This window comes from Eutrigla gurnardus, assembly GCF_963514095.1.
Source record: "Eutrigla gurnardus genome assembly, chromosome: 12".
Taxonomy (NCBI): Eukaryota; Metazoa; Chordata; class Actinopteri; order Perciformes; family Triglidae; genus Eutrigla; species Eutrigla gurnardus.
Window position 1 is genome coordinate 24,732,985 of NC_139926.1, and position 11,413 is coordinate 24,744,397.

The 11,413-nt window shown below is 36.5% G+C and overlaps 1 protein-coding gene across 3 annotated transcripts in view; it reads right to left on the reverse strand.

Moving 5' to 3' along the window:
• Window positions 1-1,036: 1,036 nt before the first annotated feature.
• The window catches only part of plekhm3 (pleckstrin homology domain containing, family M, member 3), a 38,163-nt gene continuing 27,786 nt past the window's right edge, over window positions 1,037-11,413 (reverse strand). For all 3 annotated transcript variants that reach the window (XM_084023034.1, XM_084023032.1, XM_084023033.1), the window contains exons 7-8: window positions 5,957-6,114; window positions 1,037-1,757 (exon numbers count right to left, since the gene is read on the reverse strand). In XM_084023034.1, the coding sequence (XP_083879160.1) occupies window positions 1,595-1,757; window positions 5,957-6,114 (321 nt within the window). In that variant the 3' untranslated portion in view covers window positions 1,037-1,594. The remainder of the gene's footprint in view (window positions 1,758-5,956; window positions 6,115-11,413) is intronic.

Genomic DNA, 11,413 nt, shown 5'->3' on the forward strand with positions numbered 1-11,413 from the left:
CGCCTCATTAGTTCTCAATGGTTTTGGAAACTTTCAACAAAAACCAAAGTGAAAAACATAAATGTATTTTGAAACAAAATTTGCAGAATTTTCTAAAATATCTGTAGTTTCTTTTTTGTTTTAAATTCTGGGGCTGATTTATTAATTATTTTCGGCCGGGGAACAAACGTAAAGACGTGAAAGCAACGCGTCATAAAGGCCATCGAGGTTGCATAGAGATGCTAAAAGCTAAAGCTAAATCACAGTTGATTCTACATGAATGAAGCACAACAGGAAGTAGAATCAGAGGAGGGGGGGAGGGGGGGGTTACAGAAGATTATTGCCCCTGTTGTTGTTTTCCAGTTCCACCGATGGAGGGAAGGAAATGTGCTCGGCATCTTTTAAATTAAACTCCGCCCATTTTTGCATTAAAACGACGGCGAAATGAAATGAGCGAATTAAAATGCACCTTTAATTCTACACGTCGCTAAATCACTCAGTGGGAGGAAAAATGGATTTCTATACTTCACTCACAGCTATCATTGATCACTATTATTATTAATTATTATTATCATCATCATCATCATCGTGAATCTAATGACTCCAGTTAGATCTCAAATGCAAAGCGTTAATCCGTCCAAACCAACAATTTGTCACAGAAACGTAACCTGCAGCATCGTTTTCCCTGTTTCAGAATAAAAGCACCTGATAACGACCAGTAAATAATAACTTTACGGGCTCATCTCTTTTTTGTCGACGCATATTTATTGCAAATATGTAAAATTGCGTTTTACGGCCAGAACGTAAAAATAATTAAACATGAACATAATGTAAACAACCCCTAAGACAATCTCACAAAGAATAAATAAATAAAACACAGGTTCCTAAATCAGACAGTTAATGCCTTCTTGGGTTACTTTATTAGATATTATGGTCTGTTTGAACATAGTAATCGTACAAACAGAAGGATCAATAGTGGATTGTGCTGCAGGATTAAGAAGCTTCTGGACTTTAAAGGATTCATTAATGTTGCAAATACTTATTCACTGTACTTAAGTACTCCTGACATTTTAAAACAAGTAAACAAGAGTACTTCCTACTCCCTTTTCAAAATCATTACTTTAGTTTTAATTAATTTTTATCCTAAAGAGACCCACATTTTGGGAAAATACCAACTGGATTTGACTTCTACGACATGAATGAATCCGAGTCGATGACTGCTGCAAAGAAACTTTTTATATTGTCATAAAGAAAGGCTCCCACTGGAACGGCAGAATGATAAATGATTCATCGTCTAATGGTTTCATGACTGAACTTACAACTCCACCTATTAGTTTCCAGTTTATCAGCTGTGAATACGTGAAAGCGGTGACGGTGGGGGGAAGATGGCGGGCGGTGGCGTGGGATGAAGCCTGGTGAAGCAGCAGCTTCTTCCGTCTGGTTTTCCTCCTGCTCTTCTCAGCAGGTGAGCTCAGGTGTCAGCAGGTACAAACAAACCCGACGAAGCATCGAGGCGCTCTCAACGAGGTCACGAGGTCCGTCCCGTCGCCCCGCAGGGATTCAGAAAAACAGGCACTTTGTCCGGCGCGGCTTCCCGGCGGCATCCCAGCTGGCCTCAGGTGTCCTGGTAGGGCAGGTGGAAGCACCCGGGGGTGTCATCGTCGGGCGACCAGAAGGACGATGGCCTCTTGTGGTGGAGCTCTCGGCGAACGCAGCGAGGACACGGCTGAGCTTTCTGTCGACACTCCGAGTGGAAGACGGCGCCACAGCCGTCGCACCTGCAGACACAAACGCACGGGTCAGCACGGGTCACGATGAAAATGCGAAAACGAGTGAGGAAGCTGAAGGTGTGGTTTTACGACAGGCTGTACGATTACTTTTTTCACTTTTTCGAGAAACTACTGACATTTTTTCACTTTCTTCAAGAAACTATAATGACGTTTTTAAATTTTTCGAGAAACCACTGACTTTTTTTTCACTTTTTTTCACTTTTTTCGAGGAACTACTGAAATTTTTTCACTTTTTCAAGAAACTATACTGACGTTTTTTTTCACTTTTTTGACATTCTTTGCTATGAATTTTTTCACTTTTTTTGAGAAACTACTGACTTCACTTTTTTGACATTTTATACTATGAATTTTTTCACTTTTTCAAGAAACTATACTGACGTTTTTTTCACTTTTTTGACATTCTTTACGATTAATTTTTTCACTTTTTTTGAGAAACTACTGACTTTTTTTCACTTTTTTCGAGGAACTACTGACTTCACTTTTTTGACATTCTATACTATGAATTTTTTCACTTTTTTTGAGAAACTACTGACTTCACTTTTTTGACATTCTATACTATGAATTTTTTCACTTTTTTTGAGAAACTACTGACTTCACTTTTTTGACATTCTATACTATGAATTTTTTCACTTTTTTTGAGAAACTACTGACTTTTTTTTCACTTTTTTCGAGGAACTACTGACTTCACTTTTTTGACATTCTATACTATGAATTTTTTCACTTTTTTTGAGAAACTACTGACTTCACTTTTTTGACATTCTATACTATGAATTTTTTCACTTTTTTTGAGAAACTACTGACTTCACTTTTTTGACATTCTATACTATGAATTCTTTCACTTTTTTTGAGAAACTACTGACTTTTTTTGGAGAAACTATACTAACGTTTTCACTTTTTTCGAAAAACTACTGACATTTTTTCACTTTTTTCCAGAAACTATACTGAAGTTTTTATACTTTTTTCGAGAAACTACTGACTTTTTTTCACTTTTTTTCACTTTTTTCGAGGAACTACTGAATTTTTTTCACTTTTTCAAGAAACTATACTGACGTTTTTTTTCACTTTTTTGACATTCTTTGCTATGAATTTTTTCACTTTTTTTGAGAAACTACTGACTTCACTTTTTTGACATTTTATACTATGAATTTTTTCACTTTTTCAAGAAACTATACTGACGTTTTTTTCACTTTTTTGACATTCTTTACGATGAATTTTTTCACTTTTTTTGAGAAACTACTGACTTTTTTTCACTTTTTTCGAGGAACTACTGACTTCACTTTTTTGACATTCTATACTATGAATTTTTTCACTTTTTTTGAGAAACTACTGACTTCACTTTTTTGACATTCTATACTATGAATTTTTTCACTTTTTTTGAGAAACTACTGACTTTTTTTTCACTTTTTTCGAGGAACTACTGACTTCACTTTTTTGACATTCTATACTATGAATTTTTTCACTTTTTTTGAGAAACTACTGACTTTTTTTTCACTTTTTTCGAGGAACTACTGACTTCACTTTTTTGACATTCTATACTATGAATTTTTTCACTTTTTTTGAGAAACTACTGACTTCACTTTTTTGACATTCTATACTATGAATTTTTTCACTTTTTTTGAGAAACTACTGACTTCACTTTTTTGACATTCTATACTATGAATTCTTTCACTTTTTTTGAGAAACTACTGACTTCACTTTTTTGACATTCTATACTATGAATTTTTTCACTTTTTTTGAGAAACTACTGACTTCACTTTTTTGACATTCTATACTATGAATTCTTTCACTTTTTTTGAGAAACTACTGACTTTTTTTGGAGAAACTATACTAACGTTTTCACTTTTTTCGAAAAACTACTGACATTTTTTCACTTTTTTCCAGAAACTATACTGAAGTTTTTATACTTTTTTCGAGAAACTACTGACTTTTTTCACTTTTTTCGAGAAACCCCTTTTTAAATTTTTTTTTTAACTTTTTTCGAGAAACTACTACTGCTACTGAAACTACTTTTCACTTTTCTGACATTCTATACTATGAATTCTTTCACTTTTTTTGAGAAACTACTGACTTTTTTTGGAGAAACTATACTAACATTTTCACTTTTTTCGAAAAACTACTGACAATTTTTCACTTTTTTCCAGAAACTATACTGACGTTTTTATACTTTTTTCGAGAAACTACTGACTTTTTTCACTTTTTTCGAGAAACCCCTTTTTTTAAATTTTGTTTTAACTTTTTTCGAGAAACTACTACTGCTACTGAAACTACTTTTCACTTTTCTGACATTCTATACTATGAATTTCTTTCACTTTTTTCGAGAAACTACCAACTTTTTTCACTTTTTTGACATTCTTTACTATGAATTTTTTCACTTTTTTTGAGAAACTACTGACTTCACTTTTTTGACATTCTATACTATGAATTTTTTCACTTTTTCAAGAAACTATACTGACGTTTTTTTCACTTTTTTGACATTCTTTACTATGAATTTTTTCACTTTTTTTGATAAACTACTGACTTCACTTTTTTGACATTCTATACTATGAATTCTTTCACTTTTTCCAAGAAACTACTGACTTTTTTTCACTTTTTTTGAGGAACTACTGACATTTTTTCACTTTTTCAAGAAACTATACTGACGTTTTTTTCACTTTTTTGACATTCTTTACTATGAATTTTTTCACTTTTTTGAGAAACTACTGACTTCACTTTTTTGACATTCTATACTATGAATTTTTTCACTTTTTTTGAGAAACTACTGACTTTTTTTGGAGAAACTATACTGACGTTTTCACTTTTTTCGAAAAACCCACTTACGTAGTATTTTAAGTGATTGTTTCATTACTATTATGGATTTTGCAGAATATCAAAAGTATTATTTTTTATCAATGAAAACTATGAAGAAAAATATTATTTGACCACCTGTTTTCACAACTAAATGAAAAATGTCATAAATGAGCTTATTACTACTGTAATGTAAAATCTTCCTCAAGGCGTCGGTCGGTCCAGTTGTTGCTGATTTGCTGCTCCCTCAGTGTCTGAGCAACTAAGTCAACAACTCTGGTAAGTACAGTAGATGCAGCCGTTATCAGTTAAGACTCGACACTTCCTTCACAAGTCATAATTCCCAACTCGACCACGAAGGTGTGTCTGTGTGGGAGTGATAGCAGACTGTGTGACGGTGTTTCTTCTAGGAATCGCTCCGTCACTCTGAGTTTCGCTGGCGAGGACGAGGCTCTGGACTGTGTCAGCTGTCAGGCATACTCATGCTAACCAGAGACCCAGAGGGAGACTAAACCAGCGTCTATTCAAGGCAAATTTCAATTTAATGTGTCAAGGTTATGAGATGATTATTTTAATGACATATGATACTACGACTTTTGACCTTGTAATGACATAGTATACAATGATTATTATTTGACTTCTTCTATAATATGCCTTGTTTAATCTGTTTTTTATGACATTATTCGAGGATTTATTACATAACATTTTAATGATATACTACCATGACTTTGTATGACACATTATGCAATTACTTTCTGGGACGTGTGGGCCTGCTTTTATATATTTTCTCAGTCTTTGTCATATCTACATTCGCCCATTCACACACATATTCATACACTGATGGCAGAGGATACCTGTGTGTATATATGTATGTAAATAAATATACATACATACATAAATATATATACATATATGTATATATATATAGATATACAGTCGCTGGTTTCACTTTTTTCGACGTAGGCTACTATACTACTATAGTACATTCTGTGAAAAATAGTCAAATAAAAAATTGGATTGTTAAAAAAAGTGAAAAAAGTCATCGTATAGTTTGTCAATAAGATGACTGGTCTGCAGGGTAAAAGGCCAACATTTAGCATTACCTGCTCACACAGCGCCAGCAGCCTTTTAGCATTTGTTTGTCTATTGTTTTGTTTCTGCTTTGTTGCTTTGATTGAATAAATACTTTTAACTTACTGCCATCCATGTCTGTTCTTGCATTTGGAAATTAATAGTATAGAATGTCGAAAAAAGTGAAAAAAAAGTCATAGTGTCGGATATATCGAAAACACGACAAAACATAGCATCTAAAAAAGTAATATAAAAATGAATACGTCGAAAATAGTATTGTATGTTGGGCTCGGTAAATGTCCAAGGGTATAGAAAGGCGACCCGGCCTGCACCTCTTGGTGGCGTTCTCCTGGAACGGGTAGATGACCTGTCCGTCGTGGCACAGCTCACAGATGAAGCCTTTCTCTCGACACAAACTGCAGCTGAAGACGTGGGAGCTGGCAAACTTGATCACCTTGGACAGAAACGGAGCCAGTTTCCCATCGATCACCTGGAACAGAAGAACGGGCGTGGTCAACAGCAACAAAGACTTGAGAATGAATCTCCATCTTTTGGTAGTAAAACGTGCGACGGGGTCAAAAAGGATCAGACTGATGATATTCATCTAAATATAATCCTATTTAATATTAATCTAGAGCAGCAATAAATTAAAAGAGACAGTGTCCCATGTATTATCTACAACCAAAATATGTGACCGCCATTTTAAACTGATATATTGTAAACATTTCGCAAAGTCCGTTTTAATTATAAACTCTGCACAACTCTTGATTTTAGAATATGAACATACCTAAATGTATTTTTTATTATACAACTCTTTTTAGATTTCTATTAGTAATTTAAAAGTACAAAAAACAGAGTAAAAGTACAGTGTAAAACTCTTGACTTGATATTATTTGTTTTTCTTCTCCCTTACTTTGTATATTTTCGACATTATGCACCAAAATATCGATGCAGGTGAAAACCTACTTGGTAATTAACCTGATTTGAGTGTGAATTGATGTAGAAACATGAAAAAAACGAGCCATAAAAAATTTAAACTTATTATCCTGACATCATGGGATCAGTAAAAATGTTTCTTTACAAGAAGAAATCATCTTAAAACCCTACTAGAGGGAAGGAATCCCCCTTTGGCTTGTAGGAAACCCTGCAGACAAGACTAGAGGGAACTGAAGGAAGGAAGGAGGAAGACGAGTGAATGAAGTGAACGCCTTTTTAATGGCAACGCTTGGCGAGTTCCTTTAAAAGACTGAGGCGGGGGGTTTGGGTGTATTGTCCTTGAATAGACTCAGAGAAAAGAAAAGCAGAATCTGAAGAAAATGTTCAAATAAATATGGTTGCAAATCTTCGCTGCAATAATGCAGACAGAGTGTGTGAGCGAGACGTAGAGGATGAAGTAAGAGTGGTCGAGATATACAATATACAAGAGAGAGCTTGAGAGAGCGAGAGGCTGCATTCAGATACAAGTGGTTCCACCTGGCAGAGCTCTGGACCTCCCAGTTCAAACCTCCTTCATGCTGCTGGTGACGAGGAACACTCATCCTGTTTACACCGAAGGGTTTTACTGTTAACGGTAAGTACGAAATGATCAGCCTCAGACGACACGAGGATGATGTTTTACACCAATATCTCCCTAAAAACAGTTAAATTCCAGTCAGCATTTACGAGAAAACAAGCAATGTCACTGTGCAAGAAATGTCCCAATATTAGTCCAGATGATACGTCAACTATCCGGTTCTGAGAAGTGAAGCCGAAGCTGGAATGCCAGAAACTTGCACTCATTGCCTGGCCATCAGGGGGCGCCTCCTCTGGTTGCAAAAAGAAGTCTGATTGTATAGAAGTCGATGAGAAAATCACCCTACTTCTCACTCGATTTATTATCTCAGTTAACATTGTGAACGTGAGTTTATGGCCTCAATCTCTAGAACTCAACTTTTAGAAAGTTTAACTTCGAGTAGAACGGATCTATCGAAAATAAATAATATATATATATATATATATATATATATATATATATATATATATATATATATATATATATATATATATATATACTATCAAAAGGCCTTTCAAACCATATATGGTGTTTTCTAAATGTATCTGAGCATCACTCTACGTTGTTCCAGCTTTAAAAGGTGAGTATTTACTGGGTTTTTTTGCCTTATGTGACAGTTAACTGAAAATCATTGGCCGGTGGACTGATGTTCGGACAAAACAGGCAAATTAAGACGCCGCCTTGGGTTGTGGGGTTTATTATTTCCTCTCACTTTATCGACTGATTGCAATAAATGTAGAAACGAGAACGTAATTGGCACATTACTTCATTATGCACATATTTGTAGCCTTAAATTGAGCCCATTCTCGGTTGTAAGACGGGGGTGCTTTGATAAAAGGCTGCTGCTGTGCGATGAGATCTTAAATTTGCGAATGATAAATGTTAAACCTAAGCAGTCCCACTCAGTCCGGTCCAGCCCGGTCCACATGACGAATGGCTCTCCTGATGGATGCTGACAGGCTCCGTAATTAAGGCCCTCTATAATTGGACTGGGCAGAATCAAACGACTGGCAGCAGAGCTCCGGTGGCTGACTGGTCCTCTAGAGGGACGGTGGGAAAGATGGATGGATGGAGAGTGACACAAGTAAGCGGACAGGCAAAAAAAAGACTGATATAATATAAAGAAAACAACGACTCGTGCGTGAATGAAGGCTGAATCTCATTAGAAAAATTACACATTCACTTCTCTAAATTCACATTTTCTTAAAAATCCCACATATATCTGAAGTTACTGCTTGCTATAAATATCCAGTGACCATTTTATTCGCTCCATCAAAGTGCCAAAGTAGCACCGGCCAGCAGGGCCACAAGGGGGACAATCATTCAGACAGCAACCTCCAACCTCAACCCTTTTAATTTACAATGCAGTCGAATACTGATGGCCGTCCTGAGAGTCTGGGCCGACCAGCAGCCCGCCTGCTGGCAGACCTCTCAGGGCTCTGATGGGGGAACCGGGGCCGGCCGGTTCGGACTAACGTCTATGTCTCCAGAATGAATTTGGTTTAACATGTTCATTCTGCAAAACTAGAGTCTCATATGGGGGTCGGCGAAGGTCGCAAGATAAATGAACATAATGAAGTGAGTGGTGATGATGAGAGGGGGAAAAAAAGTACAAGACGACAAGAGAAATAAAGCTTATTTGCAAGAATGCAGGAATAAAACCATCGAGCATTTCTAGTCTCCTTTTTCAACATATTTTCATTCATTGCATCCAACTGAAACATCAGCTTCAAAATGAAATAATGATCCAGATCCAGTAAGGTTGCTGCTCGGTTATGTTCAACCAAAATCCAAGATGGTGAAGGCCAATATGCCGAACTCGAGGCTTCAAGTTCACAGACCAATGGGTGACATCACGACGACTACTTCCACTTATTATACGCAACCTATGGGTTGAAAATGACCTGATTTGTGTACAATCACGACTAACAGTAAAAACGACTAACCAGAGGAGCGAGATGCAGACAGCAAGTCCAACCTCAGTGAAAGTGTCAGTGTGAACTTCTAAAAACACTGTATGTGGAGGGAAAAAAGGAATATTTCAAAAGAATGTGTTATGGATTTAAACTTCAAAAACATGTGCAAAGCAACAGCAGTAGCAGAACCTGGATTTTTTTTTTTTTAAATGTGTAATTTGCAAACAGTTTCATATTTACAACAATCTAGAGCAGCCTGAAGCACAAACCCTGCTTTACCCTCTTTCCCTCCAAACATCCCCCCACACACACACACACACACACACACACACACACACACACACACACACACACACACACACACACACACACACACACACACACACACACACACACACACACACACACACACTTCACCTCCTCTTCCTCCATCCATCCATCCTCTTAAACTCCTCCCCCTCCAGTTCAACCTCTTTTTCTGCTCCATGCAGAGTCTTTGTGCTCCAAAAACCTCCTAATCCCCTAAAACTGCTGTTTAACAGCCGTTCGCCTGCCCTCCTCTCTCTCCCTCTCTCTCGCCCTCTGCCACTCTCTCTCGCCCTCCCTCGCTCTCTCTCTCTCCGTCTCACACACACACACACACATACACACAGGCGAAATAGAAAGCCAGCTGGGATTACATGACTGGAAAGACCAGCTCTGTTTGGATAACACCCTCTCCTCTCTCTCCTCACACACACACACACACACACACACACACACACACACACTCACACACTCACACACACACTCACACACACACTCACACACACACACACACACACACACACACACACACACACACACACACACACACACACACACACACACACACACACACACACACACACACACACACACACAGAAGTTTGATGTATCTTGGTCTTATCAGGAGGTCCCACAACTTTTTGTAGATTAATAAACAAACCTCAAATATGTGAAAATGTAATAAAATGCTATAAAACATTTTCTGCTACAACTTGAAAACCAGACGGAAGGCCACTCTAAAATCTGGATGTTGTTTACGACAACAAAAGGAGAGGTGAAATAAAAGTGCCACCATTTAATTTAATTGTCTCGTGTCTGAGTGCTCTCGGAGGAATTGTGGGTAGTGGAGTCCAGAATAAAACATTTGTTGTGATGAAAAGCTGTTTGTGTTGCATAAAAAAGGTTCCAGTGACTCTACAATGACAAGTAGAATGTTGTAGATTATTGTAAATACTTTCCTTTGATGTTTACGTAAATCTGATGACTCACTAATCCACCACACTGGTCTGAGGATTAGCCCTCATAACATACTTACACCATAAACAACTCAGCTGATATTGACCTAAAACATGTACAAACATGAACCAACAACAACAACAACAAAGGAAAAGTGTTGGGGAAAAAATAAACAAATGTAAAAAAAACTTGCTGGTATCACTTAACATTTTAGTGATTAGATTAACTGAACATCCTGTTAATTGAAAAATAACTTAAAAATAAATTAAAATAAATTACATATACAACAGCATATTTTATATTAAAATATTACAATAAATGACACATTTAAAGAAAATGTATTTTAGTATCCTGTATTTTTTTATATAAGGCACTTCTCTACGATGATAGTGAGCTAGACAGCTTTTTGTGACAATATTCATGATTATATCATAAAGCAAATTCACCATGATCTAATTGTTGTTATCGTGATTAAAAAAAGGTATCGTGGAGTGAAAACAAGCTTTTTCTCAGCTTCATGTCTCAATAAAGTCAATCAGCATCAGATCGCACGCACAAACATTAGCATCCTCCTTTAACGAATTATGTTGTTGTACTACCTTAATTGTAGGATATATGCCATTATTGTTGTTGTTTTTTGTTAATATTCAAATGTGTTTCTTAATGAAGTTTAATAATAATATTTAAGTACTTTTTTTTCTTGTTTTGTTTTTACACAGTGATGTAAATTTGGCATCGAGCATGTACTTTTGGTGAAATCAGTAGCGACGACTAGATTTTCGGTATCTCGTTAAAAAAAAAAGGTAACGTCAATCAGCCATACTTTTTTATCTTTAAACCTAAACTACTTTAGTGTGTTATATTGTTTCCTATTGCCATTCGATTTGATTATATAACTAAGATTGTGTATTTGAGTTTAAAAGCTCCAGAAGATGCAAAATCTTTCTGAGAACTTTTAACATTTACTTAAGAGGCCTCAGTGTGTCCCGACAAGTGTGAGTGGAGAGGCATGCCTGGCATAGAGGGAATGCCAGAGTATCACTGTGGGAAGCCTGCTG